General features: G+C 36.0%; 2 protein-coding genes across 2 annotated transcripts; both read left to right on the top strand.

Moving 5' to 3' along the window:
• Window positions 1-3,838: 3,838 nt before the first annotated feature.
• On the top strand, window positions 3,839-4,562 carry LOC121776015 (polygalacturonase inhibitor-like). The gene has a single exon (XM_042173134.1). It carries the CDS (start codon window positions 3,859-3,861, stop codon window positions 4,495-4,497), a length of 639 nt encoding a protein of 212 aa, XP_042029068.1. The 5' UTR covers window positions 3,839-3,858; the 3' UTR covers window positions 4,498-4,562.
• A 2,391-nt stretch (window positions 4,563-6,953) lies between these two features.
• Window positions 6,954-10,288, top strand: LOC121777564 (ureidoglycolate hydrolase). Its single transcript, XM_042174861.1, has 12 exons — window positions 6,954-7,246; window positions 7,732-7,817; window positions 8,001-8,075; window positions 8,168-8,296; window positions 8,380-8,466; window positions 8,604-8,803; window positions 8,882-8,984; window positions 9,128-9,219; window positions 9,370-9,432; window positions 9,547-9,787; window positions 9,897-9,937; window positions 10,059-10,288. Exons 1-12 carry the CDS (start codon window positions 7,058-7,060, stop codon window positions 10,154-10,156), a joined length of 1,404 nt encoding a protein of 467 aa, XP_042030795.1. The 5' UTR covers window positions 6,954-7,057; the 3' UTR covers window positions 10,157-10,288.
• The last annotated feature ends 13,445 nt before the right edge of the window (window positions 10,289-23,733 follow it).

Genomic DNA, 23,733 nt, shown 5'->3' with positions numbered 1-23,733 from the left:
ATTGAATGAAAAAAACTCTTTCTTTTACCCTAAAAAATTATATTAATGAAAAAGTTGTTTACCCTTCCAAGTTATAAACGGATAGGTAGTAAAGTCATAATCACTATAAAAATATTAAACTTTAATATCACTAAAATCGAGACGCAATTACTTGTATTGGAAAATTTTAAAAATAACAACAATTTAAGATGCAAAAGAAAACATTCTAAATTAAGGATAAACTAACTTATTTTTTTACTTTTTTTAGGACGCTTCCATTTACGTCCTCTAATTTTAGTTGGAACACCAACAATAACGACAATTTTTAAAGCGTTGGTGATATATTTAGAAATAAAAATTAGTGACCTTAATTGCATTAAATAAACATCCTTAATGTGTTTTTTTTACTGTAGTGAATTCACAATAATAAATTACAACTGAGGCGAAATAATATAAATTTTGAATAGGATGCAATCAAATTTATTGATTATAACTGTACATTTTGTCACGTGACATACAAAAAATTTAATCTAACAATCTAACTTCAATGGTTGCTCCGAGTAAGGAGAATCTATAAAATAAAACAATGAAAAAACAAGGAATACCATTTTTGTCTCAATATTTCATTTCAATGCAACCACATGTATAGTAGAAGCCATACACATGTATTACACTAGTAAAATGAAATTATTGAAATAGAAAATAAAAAAAAATTATGCTACAAAAAAGAAAAAATAATTGCTCAAGAAGTTGAGCCTTTCCCCATAACTCCACCACTTTCAACTGGTGGTTTGAGGATGGGGCCGGGTCGGAGGCGGCCGGAAAAGTGCTTCTCGTTCAACGGGCATGGAGGGCCGCCTTGGCCGGGGATGTACGTGCACGAAGAGGGGGCAGAGGGTGGCACGGGGCCACGTGGCAGAGCCTCGAGCAATAGGAGTTGGCTCTTTAGCCATTGCTCCATAGGAAGAACTCTTGCAGCATTTGATCCATTTAAAGATATTGATATGATGCAAAAAATGAGGAAAGAGTTGAGTGTAAATGCACCCATTTTTTAACAAAAGTATATGACTAGCTATGTGAATGAGAAGATCAAAGAGGTGCGTGCGGTATTTATATGCCTATTTTCAAAGAAAACTATTTGAATTTTTTAATTTTTGACTTGGCTAGTTTATGTGATATGTTTGTTTTTTTGGTATACGTTGAATATATGAGGTGGCGATATTGAATTTTTGTAAAACGTGGAGTTTGACTAGAATTGAACTATCGAATTGTTAAAAAGAATTTGGCAAAATATTGAAATAGTGCTTTACCAACTTCAGTGTAGATTGCGTGGTCAAGAGGGTAGAGGGGAGGTGAGCTGGTCTTAGTGAAATAGTATGAAAAAGTAAACCATCGCCCATTTATTTATCTCCTTTCTTAGTGAAATTTTGATTGGATTCTTTTCTTGTAAAACTCAATTGATCTACATTTAAAAATAATAAAATGAGACATGTAATATGGAAAGATGAGAATATGATTTTAAAATGTAATAAATGAAACTGGAAGTAGTAAGTCTTGTTGGAAATATTAATAACAATCAAAATAACATTTGAATTAGGTTATTAGTTATTGTGTGGGTTGACTATTTCCAAATTCCAACTGACTGCATATTAATTCAACCTTTTTTGAGAATAGACGTGTAGATTCTTGCGACAAACGGTAACTTGGTTACAACTTAGAATTAATTTCATACTTGTATATCACGGAATTGACCCCCTTATATTATCTTCTTTTACGGCTAATAGGCAACCATTTTTTAATGTTTTTAATATGATTCACACAAAAATATTCCACATAATGTATTCATTTTCATACAGTAGTCCATTTCCATTTTTTAACATGCTCGTGACTTTTTTTCCCCTATAATTTCTACCTTTTCTTTTTCTTCTACTCCCCGTGTTCCACCATAGTTGAGACATTTCTTTTCGGTATGGAGTTTAAGAGAAAAATATTTGTTATATTAAATGGAGGGAGAGAAATCCTGTTAAATAGGATTGGTTGCGTTTGTTTATGCTTGTGTTTGGTTACTCTAAAGAACCTCGATTCGATTCATTCCTACGATATAATTTAATTTTACTGTTTATTTGTTGTTTACTTCCTAATTTAATTCTAACGATATTTATTTGTTCTTTTCTTAAACTATGTTTTTAATTGTTATTTTGTGTTGTTCTAGGTGAAGCAACCTCAGGGTTGTTTTGCGAGGTTGACGTCTGGTTGAGCTTCTGTGTTCGACCTACTAAGTTGGATGAGATTTCTTCGGTCCTTTCGGTGAGATCTGAGAGATCCTTGTGCTCTTGAGTTGTGTGTGCGAGTTCCTTAAGAGTGTGGTGACATCATAGTGTTGAGAAGGTCATGGTGTGCCGAATCAGTGAAACCCTAGGGTTTCTGGTTTTGGGCGTTCCTACGATGTTCACTTTGACTATTCAATTGAAAAATGAAGAGGTCTTTGGCCCGGTGCAATTGTTGTGCGACCTGAGCCATATGTACCTAATCTTTAGTTTACTTGATTGTTATTTTGTTTTGTACAGATCCTCTAGGGTCTGTTGTTTTTATATTAGTAACCACCTACTTAGTGTGAAGCTATACAAGTAGACAACTTTTTGAGAGACTTAAATACAAAAACTATCTCGGTGATTTGATCTCTACAGCTTGTGATATGATGACATAATATAAGAACCCAAAGCCCCCAATCCCATCTTGTAATTATATATACTCCAAAATTCAACGCACGCCATCTGAAAAGTTGGTTCGTCCATTATTATAAATAGTACAAGAGCTCATCACATGTCTAATAGATATAGATAAGTACAAGCTGATCACATGCTAGCATCCTCTCTCTATTTTCCTTTTTCACAGGTAAAATTATTCCACTTTATTGATGTGTGAATTTTTAGATTAAAGTTCAAAAGTAATCAAGAAAGCCCATTACACGCATTCTCCTTTAAGAAACTCTCTTGTCGTTTTTAACTCATAAAAAGAAACTCCTCAACCCCAAGCCCCAACCTATTGTTTCATAGTAATTTTTTAAACAATACTTGTTCCTACTCTATCTCTAATATGTGTCTCATTTTGACAAGATATAAAATTCTAAAAAGTATTGTGAAAAATAGATGAAAAAAATTAGTAAAATTTGAGTCATACACCTTGATATACTTGTTTTATTCTCCATTCATACTACTCTACACCTTGATATACTTGTTTTATTCTCCATTCATACTACTCTAAGTTACATATTTTTAGATATCTTATTATAATTGACGCACCGTCTAAAATAAAAATATTACTCCTCCCATTCTTAAAAAATAGAAAAATTTGTAAATAAAACGAGTTTTAATGTGCAACTGATATGAATAAACGAGATGTAAGAAAAAGTAAGAGATATAGGGAAGAAAAGGTAGAGAGAAGAGTAGTAATGGATTGTGTGGCCAAAAGTAAAAATGATATGCATGATTATTATTTGTTGAAAACTTCTCATATTTAGACTTAGTCTAATTTTGGGAAATGCCCAAAATGGTAGACCTAGTCCATTTTTGGGAACGATGGAAGTAGTATTATTTTTAATTTACTCTCTCTCCACTCAATTCAGAAAACAAAAATGCATAAAATTTTGCGGCAAATAATAAATGATCCACTTAACCAGAACATGACATAAGTAGTAAAATATGAGTGATGTAAGTTAGAAAAATATGTACTTTATTAGAAAATAAAGTAAAATGCGATACTATTAATTAGGGACTTCCTAAAATAGAAAAATGGGGAGACCTGAGCAAAACACACTACACTCTATATATATGAACATGACAACTTCATTGGCATCAATCACAACCCCACAAACAAACCATGAAGCACCTATCCCCACTCACCATTCTCCATCTCCTCCTCACCATCCTCTCCCAATCCCCATCCTCTCTCTCCGAGAAATGCCACCCTCAAGACAAACAAGCCCTCCTCACCATCAAGAAGGCCTTCAAAAACGACTACTACTTCGCCTCGTGGAAGCCCGATACCGACTGCTGTGACTGGTACGTCGCCAAATGCGACCGCGCCACCAACCGCATCACCTCCCTCGCCATCTTCGACTACAACCTCTCTGGCCCCATCCCCCGTGCCCTCGCCGACCTCCCCTTCCTCGACACGCTCGTCATCCACACCACTAACATATCCGGCCCAATCCCGTCCGAATTAGGCAAGCTCAAAAACCTCAAGTTCCTGCGCCTGGACCATAACAGCCTCAGTGGGCCGATCCCGGCTGCATTGGGCCAGCTCAAGGGCCTGGCCAGTCTTTTCCTGGACCATAACAAGCTTACCGGGGCTTTGCCAAATGGGCTGGCGGGCTTGGCGGCTTTGAGAGATTTTGATGTCAGCTACAACGGCTTGTGTGGCCGGATTCCAACAGGCGGAGCCTTGCAGAAAGTGGACTCCTCGGCTTATTCGAATAATAAGTGTTTGTGTGGATCACCATTGCCAAACTGCAAATGATTGCTGTTGTAATCTCCTGTTAATTTCCATCTTTGTGGAATCTTGAATAAAAATTTCTTCCTAAATTTTATGGTTTCTAACATGTGCTACTCATTTAAATGGTCTTAATAGCAAAAAATATTAAATAGTACTATTTCATTATTAGTTCGTTCTTGAAAATTATGAACTTTCTAATTTTACAATCATTTTATTTATAATTGTATATCATTACATTACACTATTAATGATTCTGAGCTCATCTCCATTAACACTACTATTTCTCCCTCTCTTACTTTACCAATTATACTTTTACGTTAAAACTGTCAAATTACTCTAATGTTCATATTTCTCAGGGACGGAGAGGGTATTACTAATGGTAGTATATCTTGAAAAATTATTTAATTTTAACGTTTTTGCATTTAAAAGTATAAAAAGAAATTGTATACTACTACAATAGTAATATTTAATTTAGATGAATTTTTATTCCTCGATAGACAAACTCCTATTCGGGAAAATTATAGCGATGTGTCCTTTGTAGTGTAACCACACAATTAGGGCTAGGGAAAAATATCGAAAAAATGATATATCGCTCGTATCGTATTGAAAAATATCAAAAAATTATCGGATTTTCGATATATCGTAATTTTCGATACGAAACGATACCGTATCGTAAGTTTTCGATACGATAACGATATGAATTTCCTTATATCGTGATACATCGTTTTATATCAAATATACGATATATATCGATATTTTCGATATATCGTTTTATATCGAATATACGATATATATCGAATATACGATATATATCGATATTTTCGATATATCGTATTATATCGAATATTCGAATATATCGTATATATCGAAACATATTTGAAATTATAATTTTCGATATATCGAAATATCGATACGATAACGATAATGATATTATCCATATCGAAAGTTCGATATATCGAAATTCGATATATCGAAACTTTCGATACGATAACGATATGAAATTCTTTCATATCGATATTTTCGATACGATATACGATACAACGTTTTCGATACGATATCTCGTATCGACCCACCCCTACACACAATCGCTCAAAGAATTGACCACTCAATACGGAGTATTTAGCAAAAAAAAAAATTCAATTATGAATCAACATTAGCTTGATAAGTGAAAACACAAGGGAATAAGATAGTATTTAACAAGTTTAACGGAGAACTAATATCTTAAAAATAATGAAAATCATTATCTCTTTTATATTTTTCATAAATATATTCTATGCATCCATGAAATTATGTTCACATTTTCATTTTGTGCTATCCACAAAATAATGTTTACATTTCCATTTCATGTCATCCACAATGAAATAATGTTCCATTTCCATTTCGTGTCGTCCATAAAATAATGTTCACATATTTTTTCCACTCTGGGTAAGTGGACGGTGGATCCTACACTTCACTACATCATTACACCTACATTTCACTAAAAAATGATAGTTGAGTCGTATTCTTTTTTTGGATTGTCTCACTGTACTGGGTCTGACAAAAAGCAACCTATTTCTTAGTATCTTTTAATTTGCTCTCTCTCTCTCACTTTATTCTCTCTTCATTTCTCTATATTTTCTTTTTTTACTTTATTCTCTTTTCACTGAACTCACTTTTAACAATTTTTTAAATCCATGCCGAAAAGAAATATCTATACTATGAAGAAATAGTAATGAAATTAGACTCATTCGCCATTAATCTTTTCAACTGCCATATGGCTTACTCCTTTGTGGATGAGTTCGCGCCATATTGATTGTCAAATATGTGTAGATCCATAAATGTTGAGAAATTTGTACGAAGAAATTGGAGATTGTTAGAAAATTTGAAGAACTTGGAAAAAAACGGAATTTTGTGTGAATTAAAAGAATTAAGATGAGAATTGAGAAATATAGGTATTTATGAAAGGTGAGAACAAAACTTCAATAGTTAAAGAATAATATTCGTTCGTAGTTAAAATATACGATTAATAAATGAGTGTATTATGAATTAACAGGAAAGAAAATAAAGTTGAACATAGAATAACATATAATTGAAGAATGAGTAAAATATGCAATAAGGAGTAATAAAATAGGATATATCAAATACTACGTTGTTTTTTGTCATTAAAAAAAATCACTCAATTATAGTGAGACGATAAATAAAATGAAATAAATAGATATCATTAAAAAATCACTCAATGAGACGATAAATAAAATGAAATAAATAAATAAAAGTGGGAAATGGAAAAATTTTATCAATTTGTTCGGTTTTTTTAAAAAGAATTTGTAACAAGGCCCCTCGCACCATCATCGAAGAAGGCACCACGTGGCGTGGGCGTGTGTCTCGCTAAAACGGGCTCAGCACCCCCAACGGGCTGACAATGGTGCCATTTTCTATTCCACCCAAAATCCATGAAAAAAAAATAGCGATAAAAAATCCATAATTTTTTTAGAGGTAAAATACAACGTGACAATGCAAAACTGACTCACCTCGCACAAATTCCCAACCTAGAACAATTTTATATATCAAAGATACCAATAATTTTGGCAAAAAACACACGAGAAATATGATTCCCAGAATCTGTATCCTCATCCTCTCTCTCTACTTGCTTGCTGGAATCTCATCTCAAAGCAATGAATATGACGCCACAATCCGAACAATGGAGGAGTTTTCAGGTTACCAAATTCATGAGCCAAGCTTTTATGATTCCTCCTCATCTTCTCTTTCAGTAGACATTGAAACTCTCCAGAGACAGGTATTTTTACTCAAAATGCGCAATTTTTTAATACTAATTAAACTTTTTAGTTGCAAAGATCCGATTTTTTTAGTGTTGGGGAAGTGGGATTTTGCTGCTGACTGCTGAGCAAGATAAATTTGATGGATAGTGATAATCTTGTATCACCTCTTGTTGGCTTTCAGTTAGTTGTGTTGGCTTAATTATTTATTTTTGTTGAAGTGACTATTGGTTTGTTGTGAAACAGGAATGAAATATTGCATAATTTATATGCTGCATAAATTGTGGATTGTGATGTTTTTGATCTGTGATTTGTAGCCATTTTATGTCAAATTACTTGTTTTCTGTCTTAGTTAGGGCTTTGGGTTTCAAAAGCAACTGTGATTTTTTTTATAATTTTTCCAAATCATGACTTGATATGAATAAGAAAAGTTGGATAGATGGTTTTTTTGAAGATTGGAATGTTGATGAAGTTATTAACATGTATAGCTAATGTTATGCTGTAGATTGATGAGCTCTCGACTTTCTCTGATGTACCCGCGCCTGCGGTCACAAGGATCCTTTACAGCGAAAAAGATGTGCAAGCAAGGGGGTAAGATCTTGACTTGGCTAAGCTGACATTGTTTGTTTATTCTATTCATAATGCATTTTTGTCAATAGTATAAGCTTGCCTTGGAATTCTTAGGTGATGAACCGATGTAGAATCTGTTCATATTTATACCAAAGAGTGTATATAGCTAGTGATTCTTGCTTACGATGCAACATTAACGTGCAGGTTCGTCAAGAATTTGATGAACATTTCCGGTCTCTCAGTGAGAGAGGATGCGGTTGGGAACATATTTGGTCGATGGTGAGTTGTGAGTTCATTTTGATCTTGTTGTTCCCAGTTCAGTTATGTTGGCTTAACACTAAAATAATTTCCCAATCCTGACTTCGACACAGGGTCGGTTCTGAACCAGAGCTGGCTCCAGTTTCCACAGGTTCTCATATAGATGCTATACCGTACTCAGGGAAATACGATGGAGTAGTTGGAGTGTTGGGTGCCATTGAAGCAATTAACGTACTAAAACGGTATGTTGCTTTGTCTCACTCTTTTTTGCAGGCCATTTATGTTATTAGACAAGTAGCCTCTCTCAGAATTTGAAGGTTAACAGGTCAGGCTTTAAGCCTAAGAGATCTCTGGAGGTGATCATGTTTACATCGGAAGAGCCAACTCGATTTGGAATCAGCTGCTTGGGAAGGTTACAGCCTCCTATTTTCCTGAAATGCATACCATGTCTCTCTATCTCTTGCTATAACTTGTTTGATTGCCAAATTCGTTGGTCAAACACACCATAGGCATGTTTGTGTGAATTTCCTGTCCGGTTTTTTTGTGCAGCCGCTTATTAGCTGGAAGTAAAGAATTGGCCCAACTTCTTAAGAGGACAGTCGATGGTCAAAACATATCCTTCTCCGATGCTGCCAAGTTTGCTGGATACACGAACAGTGAGGACTTTTCCAGCGTTTTTCTGGAAAAGGGAAGCTATTCTGCTTTTATTGAACTGCATATTGAGCAAGGTCCCATCTTGGAAGAAGAAGGTCAGTCTGATAATGTTATCTTTGTGATTGAAATTAGGGAAACTTTCCATAAATTTGCTTTAATTTGCATATCTGCAGCAATTTCAATCGGTGTTGTCACCGCCATTGCTGCTCCAGCAAGCATCAAAGTGGATTTTGAAGGCAATGGAGGGCATGCTGGAGCTGTTCTGATGCCAAAGAGGTATATTATTTTCTCAAAGTTTGAGCACCAGATAGCTGGAAAACGAGAGTCCAAATGAGTAGATCGATCAATTATAGTTGTGGGAAGTTTATTGTGATTTGCAACACCATGATCCAATTTGTGCATGCGACATTTTTGAACAGAAACGATGCAGGACTGGCTGCTGCGGAATTAGCTCTTGCTGTCGAGAAACATGTTTTAGAATCTGGATCAATTGACACTGTTGGGACCGTTGGTGAGCAACACATCCTCCATGCTTTGCCATAAACCACACTCTCGGTGCACTTCAACTTCTTTCCTCACTCGAGTCACGAGTTCTCTTTCATGTTCTAGACTTAGATCGGTAGGACTAACTTTTGCGGATGAAAAAATGATGTAAAATAAGGTATTCTGGAGCTGCATCCCGGAGCAATAAACAGTATACCGAGCAAAGCACATTTGGAGATCGGTATGATTCTTTTGCGCTAACTCGCCATCTAAATCATGACCTTTGGCCCGAATTGCAAATCTGTCACCACTTTCATTGCATTGCAACCAAAATTGTTATTTATGACCATTGCAGATACTCGCGACATAGATGAACAGAGGAGAAATCTCGTGATCGAGAAAATCCATCAGTCCGCCCTGAGCATTTCAAAAGCTCGCAACGTGGAGCTCTCAGAATTCAAGATCGTCAACCAAGATCCACCGGCACTCTCAGAAGAGCTGATCACTAAAGCAACTGAATCAGCCTGCCAAGAACTGAACATGACTTACAAGAAGATGATCAGCAGAGCCTATCACGATTCCCTATTCATGGCCAGGTAATCATTCTTGGCAAACACGCGATTACCCTTAAGGCGGATGCACCAAACTCTATTTTTCGTTCACTTTGATACTAGAAAATGCTTACCTTGTTGTGAATGTTGGCAGGATATCTCCAATGGGCATGATCTTCATTCCATGCTATAAAGGTACGGTATCTATCATATGCAACAATGTGATTTCTATGCACGCACGCAGTTGCAAGCAAACGCATAGTTTCTACAGAAGTGATGTGGAGAAATTGATTGATTTTTGGTTTTTTGGTGGCAGGATATAGCCATAAGCCCGAAGAGTTCGCAGCGCAACAGGATATCGCAAACGGCGTGAGAGTATTAGCGCTAACGCTCGCCAAACTCTCCTTTTCTTGATGCCTTAAACATGTTACTCAAGGCTACATGTATGGCTATGTATGTGTATCTAAATAAATCGCCTATTTTTGCTTATTGTTTAGAAAATTATGAATTCTGGCAATAACATTATGGTCTTATTGCTCCCTTTCACCTGGTTTTATTCACTTCTTGATCATATCATCATTTCATTGCATCTTTTTCATTGATTATATTTCACACAGAAAGTGTTTATACGGTATGAACTATTGGATATTGGCGCCTATTATCACAAAACTTTCCAAAAATTTATTTTTTCCCACAAATTTTAAACTTGACACATAATATCACGAATTTAAAATAGTTGTTCAATTTTTTCCACTAGCGACAAAAGCTGGCTACATTTCATTTGTTAATGCATCACATAAGATATTGTTATTACTGAAAATGATAGTGATGTGATTACCAAGTCACTAGAAGCCAGATATGGTAATCCATCTCATTTTAATATAATTAATTGGGTCTTGTCGCTGTTGGGAAAAATTAAACAACTATTTAAGTTCACGATATAATTATATGTCAAGTTCAAAGTTCGTGGGAGGCATTTTATTTTGAAAAAGGTTTCGTGATATTAAGCATGTATATACCTTAATACTATCTTTAAAATGTAGTACTAAAAATTAATGCCAAGTGATTCAGTTGGATGTCATATTTCATATCAGAAATGTCGAAATCAGAAGGATTTAAAATTTAGATTTCCTATATAATATGGAAACAGATAATTTTTTGTTTTAAATGATATTTAGTCGCAGAAAAGTAATAATTATGAGCGATTAATATGTAATTAGAAAAGGGAAAGAGCATAATGACAAGCATATAGTAGCCTTTATCCTACAAAATTACAAACAGAATTAATGGTGGACAGAATCTTGGATAATGGAGATTGGGGCCTATGATGCTTCACTTAGGGTTGAAGATTCCATTTCTAGACAAGAAAAGGAAAAGGAGCCCTATTAGTTTAATTTAAATTTATTTAAAGTAATGATCATATTTCATTTCTTTCCCACTCCAACTATAATATTTGTTACGTGTCATATATCTCCTACTATGTGTTATTGAGATATGCTTGTATGTACTAAAATATCACTTGAAATTAGTGGTAGATGATTGTAAAGCTTAATATTCTTTATATATTGTTTATGTTGGCGGCTGAAACCTCAACAACTTACTATCAAATAGTTTTATTTATATGTATTTCCAGGCTAATGGCATATTAGTTAAGCATAGGACAAAATTACAATAATTAAAGTCGAACAAAATTAGAAACAAATAATTGATGGGAAACAAAGAATATGTTGAAATCGATCTCTTTATTCCTAATTGTATACCAAATGTTTAGGTTACACTTACTCGATTGTACAAATATAATATACTATATACGTAGAGGTTTTTGGGGTTTGGTAAGAAAAGAAGGATTATCCTTTTGATAGAGTGAATTAAGTTAAACACAATAATTAGTTGATGAGTAGGTGATTACGCTTTAGTTAAGGTGTAGATAGACCTAAAAAACAAGGACAGCAATTCGTTTGTTTGATTTGATACTTGGTTTTCCAATTTATTATATTTGGAAATAAATATAGTTAAAAGTTGTGTCATTAGTCATAGAAACATACAAAATACAGAGAGTGCAATAGTATCAAACTACATAAGTTGTTGTGTACTGCCATATTGATAGCAGTGGCGGATCCAGAACTTTTGATTTGGGGTGCGATAAATTTTTACATGAAATAATACCGTTACTCAGAAATCATCTTTTACATTATTTTGGGAAAGTATTATTGAAAATATTTCCAATCGTTTGTTTTAACAAAATAAGAAAATTAAATTGGTGTCCAAATAGAATCGAACAGGTGATCTAAGTAATGAGAAAGGAGTGCAACACCATTGGGCCATTGTGATAGCTTTGACATTAATTACTCTCAAATAACAATAATTACAGAATTTTGGGGTACCACCGTCCCCCCTTGTCCTTAATTGGCTCCGCCAGTGCATTCATCACTACCATATTAGACATGCATAGTAGGCAAAAGATGCTTTGGGTGTATAATAGGCAGTGGCTTATCCAAGATTTATGATCTGGAGGTATGAATTGTACAATAAATAATTATACGATATAAATAAAATTACATTAAATATAATTATAATTGTAAATACCAAGAATATTTATTTGAGGTATGAATTGTATTAAAAATAATATTATATAAAATTATAAAAATAATAGCATATAATATAAAAAACAAAGCAATTAAAAAAAGTAAGAATATTTTTATTTGAAATATGAGTTTTACTACAAATAATATTACATAAATGATAAAATATAGTAATAGGGTATAATATAAAAATCAAAACAATAAAAAATAGTAGCATAATACGAAAAAAAATTAAAACTTATAGTATAATCTAATATATAGAAAGAAAATAGGAGTACAAATGAATACTACTACTACATAACTAAAAGAAACAAAAAAAATAAAGAAAATGTGAGTGCAGAAATGAAAAAAAATATAAGCGCAAGTGATCAGTATGAGTTAAAAGCAGTACAATCATAACTGAAAAAACATGAAAAAGATAATAAATACATAGAAAAGCTTTAATTCACGACTCCTAGGAATTGAACACGGCCCACAATGCAGAAATGGCTAGCAATTTGCCACGGGACTAAACATGGTTGTATGAATCAATACTGAAAACTATGTTAAAATAATGAATTTTGGGGGTACAGTTGTACCCCTTGTTCCCACCTAGATACGCCACTGATTGATAGCATATTATAATGTTTTAAATTATGCGAATAAAGAATATATATGCTCATTTTATTTAAAAACATATTTTTTCAATATAAATCAGGCCTAAGCTAATAGGTCTATCACAATCATTTTGATTTGTATCTATGATATTACTATATATATATATATATATTCATTAATTTGACATGAGAATAGACTGTTTTGAGAATACTAATTCATGCGACACTTTTCCACTTCAAAATCGTCCGAAAGATGACTAAAAAAATAATCTAATTAAATTGATACTAAAGTTAGCAAATGAAATGAACATGTTACATTTAATTTGGATAAAGATGATAAACGTTATGCTTATATTTTTAGGTAGGCATGTTTCTCAACTGGTTGTCAATCTTTAGCTATCGTGTTTCACTATCACACCAATAAAATTGCTGCTATATTAAGGATTAATCGGTATCTAATAGTTGCATAATCAAAATTCAAAGCTAGGGATGGACATGGACCAATCTTAGTTGAACATTTTAGATAATTATACATATTAACTGCATGCATGTACATTAAAAACAATTGATTTAAATTGCATCAAAATTCGTGCATCACTCAATAATAAATCGTTGTTAGTAGATGAGAATTTAATGAGTGGGTTTGGCAGAAGGGGTAGGGAAGGTGTAATTCCAAATTACATTACAATTACAATAATACTAATAATAATAAGGTGCAAGGGCTTTATCAAAGGATTAGGAATAGTAATTAAAGGTGATGGGGCCCTTCGTAAGCAATAATTATTGGCCACAATTGGCAAATAATACTAATTACAATTTGTCGGACAAAACGTCGTTATGACAATCTAACCCTTCATTGTTAGACTGTCAAAATTGTCATTAGCTGTAATGCTATGATCCACCCATTTTTTCAAGATAAAAAATCGTAATTAGTCTTAGTCATTGATGTTTTTTAGACGTATAGTCGTGAATAAATTGAGAATATGGACAATGATTTAATCCTTTTTTGTATCAACATATATTCATAAAATATATTATTACTGATATATCTCTAACAGTGTTTATATTATGGAATTAACTGCTTATGTTGATAGTTCAAATTAATCATAAGCTAAGTTCGGTATGAGGAAATGGCGCTCTTTTCCATATTTAAGAGGATAATCTATGTCTTTAATAGACTTCACTATAATACTAGTTTCTAAACTAAAAAGGAATAGATACTTTTGTGATGATCTTGATATTATTTGACTGTTATTGGGTGAGTTTTTGTTTTGTGTTGTTGGTTTGGCTTATTTTGGACTATGTATCCGCTTGATTCAAGTCTTTTATTTTTCTATTGTCCGTCATTCTTTCCTCTTTTTCAACTGTGGTTCCATAGATTCGAGTACGGTAAGAGCATCCGTAACCCGACTCTTAGCCATCTCCATCTCGTCTTGTCGAGACTAGATGGCTAAGAGACCGAGTTACAAGCAATTGGTCTCGAAAGAATCTCGTAGGAGAGATATTATCGAGCCAGCTCTCCACGCGCCCCTATATATTGCAAGCTGGCATTGGGCAGTGATGCCCACTCGGGGGAAATGGGCATCAAATTTTAATCTAATTTTTAAAAAAAATCAGAAAAAATTTAAAATATTCCCAATTCCTCAAATGTAAAACTTTTATGACCGTTTTCTTAAAAAATTACTTTTTTATTATCCAATTATCCTAAACTCTTCTATAAATACCTCATTCATCACAAAAAAAAATTATAAAGAAACACTATCTCACTAAATACATTAATTATGTAATTTTCTATAAAATTTATGAATATTATATTTAAAATAATATTTCTTCTCAATTTAAATTAAATTTGTTTGGAAAAAATAAAATTGAAATGAAATAGTGAGACAATTAGAAGATGAGCCGAATTGAAGATGAACGTGAAGGGGTTGGCAGCGGAAGCGTGCAGTAATTTACCGATCACATAAATTTGATCTATTTAGCAGATTATTTAGACAAATTCTATTCACGTAATTATCACATGTATCATGGTCATAACTTGAATTAAAACATGCTTTAGCATATAAAATCCCTTAAACATGCTTACTACGGAATTAGCCAACTTACCTTGTTGATTCAGTCAAGAATCGATAATGGCTTGCGTCTTCTCCACGTGAAGATCTTCAGTACTCGACCTCGGACCTTCTGACTGGTGTCCCGGACTATACGCTGATATTTGTGTGGACAAATCTCACCAACGTACTAGGACTTGAATAACGAAGACAGAACTCAGCTCACGGAGGAGGCAAAATTTCGAACTCTCTCTTTCTCTGAGGGGGACGAAAATTCTCAACAATAATAATTGTGTTTTCTGTCTCCTTTATTCTCCTATTTATATTAAGTCACATATTGGGCCCAGTCAGGGATCTAAGGAAGAATTTGGAACAGGCCTCACCCAATTAGCTTTCTACTAATTAAATTGAACCCACATTTTAATATAAGCTTATATTGGAATATTACAAGCAGCCACTACAGAAGTAATATTGCACTGCCTTCCAAATCCGAAATTACAAGTATTCTGGGTTTCCTTTAATTGCATTTAATTTATTTCCCGCGCTTAAGATAGAAACATCCATTAATTAATTATTGTCTGCTATGGACTTAATTAATTAACATATTTTAATCTCCAAGAGTGGACTTAGCAAGAAACTCTTATTTATTATTCATAGAGTAATTAAACTCCAACTAGCTAGGTTCCGAATAATAAAACCTTGTTTCGAGCTCCTCTTGTGGATGTTATCAAACGAGACTCTCCTCGCGCACGATTCAACGCAATAGCAATCCTAGCACCGCTAGATAATGATCGCCACTACCCAATATACCTGGATCGTTGGGTGACGAAAAACCCGCACCTTTGGTAAGTCAAAGTAGTAGATACTCAATATCGTATGCTCAATGCTAACGTACATTGATTAAGAAATTAATTATCAAGACCTCGTCTTTCAGTAGATAGCATAAAGACTCGTCTTGCTGTTAGATCCATTCAGTGCTATACCGCACCAACGTCATCTTATTTCAATAAGGCTTAGAAATAATCGGACTGGCATTGCAACCTTTCGCGATAGGTAGTCTAGGCCTATCTAGGTTGTAAAATTCTTATTTTTCTTTGTTTAGAACTGACCGTGTTACCTTAAATTGGACGACGCCCACAACCGGTCTACTAAAACAAAGACTTAGACTTTGTTACGTTTGCTTATATATTTAAATATGCAATAAACAACCATTAAATATAAAACATAACAACATTATGACAAAAAATAATCTGTTGCATTTATTGGAAAATAACAATTAGAGTTTTACAGTATCCAATCACTCGAAAGGTGATTTCTAGTATACAAAACCCTAACAATCTCCCACTTATACTCAAAACAGCTTTCGAGTATACAAAATGGTAGTGCACACGTCTAAAATTTCTCCCACTTATACTGAAAGCGAGTTGAGGTCTTGAATGAGTCGAACTCCCATCCCTTCAAAGTGGCACTCGAACGGTTTCACTGCCAAAGCCTTTGTAAAAGGATCTGCAGGTTGTTCTCTGACGCAATCTTGACCACTTTTATGTCTCCTCTCTGCACTATATCCCTGATGATATGATACTTCCGCTCTATGTGTTTGCTCGCTTTGTGAGCTCTTGGTTCTTTCGAGTTTGCCACAGCACCAGAATTGTCACAATAAATGATGATGCTCTTGGGCAGATTCGAAACCACACCTAAATCCATAAAGAAAGTTCTTGAACCATACAGCCTCTTTTGCAGCCTCCGAAGCGGCCATATACTCGGCTTCCATGGTAGAGTCCGCGATGCATTTCTGATTCACACTCTTCCAAATTACGGCTCCACCTCCTAAGGTGAACACATATCCTGAAGTAGATTTTCTCGAGTCCTGATCAGCTTGAAAGTCTGAGTCAGATTTTCTCGGGTTGTTCCATGTAGATGGTCTCCTCAAGACCGCCGTTTAGAAACGCAGTCTTAACGTCCATCTACCATACATCTCAATCCATATAAGCTGCAATAGACAATAGTATCCGGATCGATTTGAGCATGGCCACTGGGGAGAAGGTCTCGTCATAATCGATGCCTTCCTTTTGGGTATATCCCTTGGCCACTAGTCTTGCTTTAAAGACTTTAACTCGTCCATCGGGTCCACGTTTACGTTTATATATCCACTTGCTCCCAATGGCAGTACAGCCTTCGGGTAGGACGGACAAATCGTAGATGTCTTTGTCTATCATAGATTGTAGTTCCGAATCCATTGCTTTCACCCATTCGCAATGATCGACATCTGGATGCGCCTCCGCAAAGTTCCAGGGATCTAATACATTGTTGTCCGAGGAGTGATCCATAGATTCTCCCAAACCAATGTATCTGTCGGGCTCATGCGAGACCCTCCCACTGCGGCGCGGCACTACAATATTTTGAGTAGAAGTTGAAGTTTCGGGAATTGTTTGTACACTTGGTACTCGTTCTTGGTTAATGGAACTTGTGACAGAAGTTAGCTCATCAAGAGCCACTTCACTGCTGGGTTTATGATTCATTACATAGTCTTCCTCTAAGAATGTCGCGTGAGTACTCACAATGATTTTCTTGTCTCGGAGACTAAAGAATTCATAACATTTCGTCCCTTTGGGGTATCCTATAAACAAACATACCTTCGTCCTTGATCCTAGCTTAGTTGGATCATTTTCCAATACATGAGCCGGGCAACCCCAAATTTTGAGATATGCTAGATTGGGCTTGCGCCCAGTCCACAACTCATAAGGAGTAGTAGGTACGGATTTTGATGGTGTATTGTCTAAAATATGGCTTGCAGAAAGCAAGGAATGTCCCCAAAATGAAATAGGCAGACGTGCATAACTCATCATCTATCGAACCATATTTAACAAGGTCATGTTCCTTCTTTCAGCCACGCCGTTCTACTGGGGCGTGCCCGACGCAGTCAGTTGGGATTCAATTCCCGACTCCGATAAGTAGTCCAAAAATTCGGCACCGAGGTATTCGCCTCCACGATCAGATCGTAGGCTTTTGATATTCTTTCCATGATGCTTCTCCACAAGAGTCTTAAAGTCTTTAAACTTGTTAAAAGACTCTAACTTGTGATGCATCAAATAGACATATCCAATTTTCGAGAAGTCATCAATAAATGTGATGAAGTATCGAAAACCACCTCTTGCCTCCGTAGACATTGGTCCACATACATCGGAATGAAAGAGCTCAAGTACTTCTTTGGCCCTATTGCCCTTAGCCTTAAAAGGCCACTTGGTCATCTTGCCTTCTAAGCATGACTCACACTTATGAAAAGATTCCTCCTCTAGACCTTTGATAAGATCTTTTTGAACAAGAGAATGGATCCTCCTTTCATTTGCATGACCAAGTCTAAGGTGCCATAAGTACGTTTCGTTCATTGAACTTGAAGGTTCCTTTCGTTTCTTTGAAATTTTCGATGTTGTATTGAGTTCTGATTTGCGATTATTAAATTATGTAGAAATTATTGTGTACAGATTGTTTTCCATGATACCACGACAAATATAAGAACCATCTTTCTTAATAACGCAATTGTCATTAAAAGAAATCGAATATCCATCATAAACCAATTTAGAAACTGAAATTAAATTTCTTCTAAAAGAAGGTATCAACAAAACATTCTTCAAAATAAAAAACTATCACTACTAAAACGCAAATAAATGTCTCCCACTGCAACGACCGCCACTTTGGTAGCGTCGCCCAGCTGGACTTCGATCTCACGATCATGTAGCCATCTTGTCACCTGTATTAAGTCAGGATAAAAACAAATATGATCAGTGGCTCCTGTGTCAATAACCCAAGTGCAAGTAGATGTCAAAGTCAAACATGACTCAACTACTAAAGCTTGGTGCGTACCTGTAGCCTTGCCCCTTTTAGGACAGTCTGGCTTCCAATGCCCCTTTTCTCCGCACTTGAAACACTTCCCCGATGGCTTCTTGTTTGCCCTTTTCTTCTTCTTTCCCTTAGCCACTTTGCCCGATTCTGAGTTCGGTGCCTTCCTTTTTCCTTTGCTAGGCTTGAAGCCAGAGGAATGAGGTGCCGAAGTCATCATGGCAGCCTTAGCCTGGACCATAAAGTCCTCTGCTGACTGAAGTTCAGTCAATAGTTCTGCCAAGGTGTAATTCCTTTTGTTCATCTCAAAGTTGAGCATAAACTGCTGGAAGCTAGGGGGAAGACTTTGAAGGATGATTGTTACCTGGGACTCGGGATCGATCGTCCCTCCCAACACCTCAATCTGGTTGAGGTGGCCCATCATCTCGAGGACATGGTCCCTCACAGACGAGCCCTCCTTCATTGTCTTCGGCATGATACTCCGAAAGGCTTGAGACTTAGCCGTTCGATTCTTAGTACCAAAAAGATTCTTGAGATTCTGCATAATTTCAGTGGCAGTTTCCATGGCAGAATGTTGATGCTTGAGTACTGAAGACATAGATGCCAACATGTAGCACTTACCCATCTCATTCGCCTTATGCCACTTTCTATGTGCATCTCTGAGTCCTACCGCAGCGTTAGCCGCCGGTACTGGAGGTCGCGGGGTTGTGAGCACAAAGTTGTACTCTTCAGTTGTAAGAACGATGTCCAAATTTTGTTTCCATTCTATGTAATTTTGGCCCTCGAGTTTGTTTTCTTTGAGAATTGCAGAAAGAGGATTGAACGACATTGTGACGATTTGATTTGCACTACAAAACAGAGTATTTTACTATTTGTCATAAACTTATGTAAGAAATTTGATTAGATTAACCATAAAACTTTTAAAAATCTTACAACTGTGAAATTAAAATTTTGTACCCTCCAGAGGAAGTCAATACGCATTAAAATCTTACAATATTACTGGTCACAACACCGACGAATAGTCCAGAGACCACAGAGTGGCATGGCCACCTAATGTTGCCTAAGTAAGACCACAAGAATTTAGCATTACAGAATCTCATTTCTACAACACACTCCCATAACAATGCTTATGTGCTGCTAACAAGATCAAGCTATCTCATAAATCCTGTATGAACTTCTGAATCTCGTAGTTTCTTAGGATTATTGTCCCCACATAGCAGGTGGCGATAATATTGGAAACCACATTCTAGTTCATACCATTTATATTTGAGAAGTCCGCCATATGAACTTGCTATTTCTTAGGATTATTGTCTCAACAGTGCAGGTGGCGATAATATTAGAAAAAGGCTTCATAAATTGCAGACCAATTGGTGGAGACCATATATAAACGTTGAGTTCGTAATTATAGCTTAGATATTTGGGTTATGGTTTTTCTTTAATTATCCTTAGCCTTAGGGCAGAGAAAGGCTTGATTAAATTCTGTTGGTATTTAATTTGCTGGATAATTAAATCTTTAGTTTAATGTTGTTATCTTCCTTTAGCAAACTGTTATTCTAGAATTTAATTCTTATTCATGTCTACTATAAGGTATATCTAAAATAAACAAATTATTTAATCCTTAATAAGACATGAAAAATAAATTCAAATTATTTCCTTGTTCAAGATTAGGAAGAGATATTTCATTATTTAATGTATTCATACGTATCTATCCTTTTTAGGATCTTTGATATATAAATATTAGGAAACTATAAATTATTCTCATCTATATCATCTAGGAATCAAAATAATATTATTTATTTCAATAGATATAGAAAATAATAAAAATATTCCTTAAGTCTAGATAAATATTAGGAAACTATTAAATTATTCTCATCTATATCATCTAGGAATAAAATAATATTATTTATTTCCATAGATATAGAAAATAATAAAAATATTCCTAAAATCTAGACAAATCTTCTAAAAAAATTTTATTTCCATTAAATAATAATAATTTAATGATATCTTTTAATAAAATAATTAAATAATCATTAAAATAATCATTCATCGTTATCTCATCGTACGAGGTTCGCACGAACGATGAACGACGAAGATCCGACGAGTTCGTCGTCGAATCACGACGCACGCAGTGTCTCGGCCACCGGCGCGCAGGTGGCGCGCCAGCGTCTCAGCCCGTCGAGCCATCGGGTGTCGCCGCGTCTCGGCCAACGGCGAGCGTCCGTCTCGGTCTTGTCGACCGTTGGGTGCCGACGCGTCTCGGCCAACTGCGAGCGCCCGTTGCCGACGCTTCTCGGCCGTCTCGGCACGTCGGGTGACTCGGTCCTCGGCCAGCAGAGCGCACGACGGTGGCGCTGCTCTCGGCCAGTTGCTGTCGCCCGTCTCGGCCTATCCGAGCGACGATGCTCCCTTCCCAGCGGCACACGACTCGGCGCGTCCATCTCGGACCTTCCGCCTAGGGTTGGAGTTCCCTCGCGTCTCGGTGTCTCGGCCGGTTCTCGGTCGAACTGCCGTACCACGCCAGCATCCATGTCGGTCTTCACGCGGGTGCGTCTGGGGCGTGCGATCTCAGCCTGCGACGCGCACGAGCCCTCGCTCGTCCACGCGTCACCACGTGATCGTGGCTCCCTGGCTCCCACTGTCTCGACATCCCTACCTCGATCGCGCGTAATGAGATCCGTCTCGGTGCGAGCGCCGGCAGATTGCACGTCTCGTACGATTGAGCAATTCAAGTTGTTTGATTCGATAGTTCTTGATTCATCATGCATATTAAGTTAAACAAAACACCAAGAACATGCTTCGCAATCAAATTGGACATGCATACATGAATTTCGCAAAATTTAAATCCAAATAATCATAGCCAAAGACTGGCTCTGATACCAATTGAAGGGGTTGGCAGCGGAAGCGTGCAGTAATTTACCGATCACATAAATTTGATCTATTTAGCAGAGTATTTAGACAAATTCTATTCGCGTAATTATCACATGTATCATGCTCATAACTTGAATTAAAACATGCTTTAGCATATAAAATCCCTAAAACATGCTTACTACGGAATTAGCCAATTTACCTTGTTGATTCAGTCAAGAATCGATGATGGCTTGCGTCTTCTCCACGTGAAGATCTTCAGTACTCGACCTCGGACCTTCTGACTGGTGTCCCGGACTATACGCTGATATTTGTGTGGACAAATCTCACCAACGTACTAGGACTTGAATAACGAAGACAGAACTCAGCTCACGGAGGAGGCAAAATTTCGAACTCTCTCTTTCTCTGAGGGGGGCGAAAATTCTCAACAATAATAATTGTGTTTTCTGTCTCCTTTATTCTCCTATTTATATTAAGTCACATATTGGGCCCAGTCAGGGATCTAAGGAAGAATTTGGAACAGGCCTCACCCAATTAGCTTTTTACTAATTAAATTGAACCCACAATTTAATATAAGCTTATATTGGAATATTACAAGCAGCCACTACAGAAGTAATATTGCACTGCCTTCCAAATCCGAAATTACAAGTATTCCGGGTTTCCTTTAATTGCATTTAATTTATTTCCCGCGCTTAAGATAGAAACATCCATTAATTAATTATTGTCTGCTATGGACTTAATTAATTAACATATTTTAATCTCCAAGAGTGGACTTAGCAAGAAACTCTTATTTATTATTCATAGAGTATTTAAACTCCAACTAGCTAGGTTCCGAATAATAAAACCTTGTTTCGAGCTCCTCTTGTGGATGTTATCAAACGAGACTCTCCTCGCGCACGATTCAACGCAATAGCAATCCTAGCACCGCTAGATAATGATCGCCACTACCCAATATACCTGGATCGTTGGGTGACGAAAAACCCGCACCTTTGGTAAGTCAAAGTAGTAGATACTCAATATCGTATGCTCAATGCTAACGTACATTGATTAAGAAATTAATTATCAAGACCTCGTCTTTCAGTAGATAGCATAAAGACTCGTCTTGCTGTTAGATCCATTCAGTGCTATACCACACCAACGTCATCTTATTTCAATAAGGCTTAGAAATAATCGGACTGGCATTGCAACCTTTCGCGATAGTTAGTCTAGGCCTATCTAGGTTGTGAAATTCTTATTTTCCTTTGTTTAGAACTGACCGTGTTACCTTAAATTGGACGACGCCCACAACCGGTCTACTAAAACAAAGACTTAGACTTTGTTACGTTTGCTTATACATTTATATATGCAATAAACAGCCATTAAATGTAAAACATAATAACATTATGACAAAAAATAATCTGTTGTATTTATTGGAAAATAATAATAAGAGTTTTACAGTATCCAATCACTCGAAAGATGATTTCTAGTATACAAAACCCTAACAGAACGGTTATAGTTGCTATCTCTTTTGGAATAGATGAAGTAAAAAGTGGTGTAACTATGAATAGTGTAGAGATGAGAACAATTAGAGATGGAATGGAAATAGGGCTATGGATGCTCTAAGTAGTGTTAATAGTATTTTGCCATTTTTATATTGTATTGTTAATTTGAGTTTTTGGTTGCTATTTTTTATTTTTTTTATGGTGTAATCTCAACTTGCCATTCTTGTGGCTTGAGCATTTCTACTTAGCTGAAAAAAAATGTGATGCAGTTTTCGAAATATTACAAACAAATATACAAAAGTCAAGGCATATGATATTTCGACCCAACTTAGTACTCCATTCCTTCCGCAGTAGTGAAGTTATTTTGCTATTTAGAGCATCCACAATGGCGGCGAGCGGACCGGTTAGCCGATCCGTGGCGCTCGCTGGTCCGCTCGCCTAACCATTGTAACCGGCGAGCGCGATTTCGGCAAAAAAATCGGCGAGCGCACGCCGATCCTCATGCGCTCGGCGCCATTGCAGGCCCCGGATCGGCGAGCGATCGGCGTCCGAATTTTTTTTAAAATTTCAAAACACTAT

The sequence above is a fragment of the Salvia splendens genome, chromosome 18 (assembly GCF_004379255.2).
Source record: "Salvia splendens isolate huo1 chromosome 18, SspV2, whole genome shotgun sequence".
Classification (NCBI taxonomy): domain Eukaryota; kingdom Viridiplantae; phylum Streptophyta; class Magnoliopsida; order Lamiales; family Lamiaceae; genus Salvia; species Salvia splendens.
This window is presented reverse-complemented; position numbering and strand designations above follow the sequence as displayed.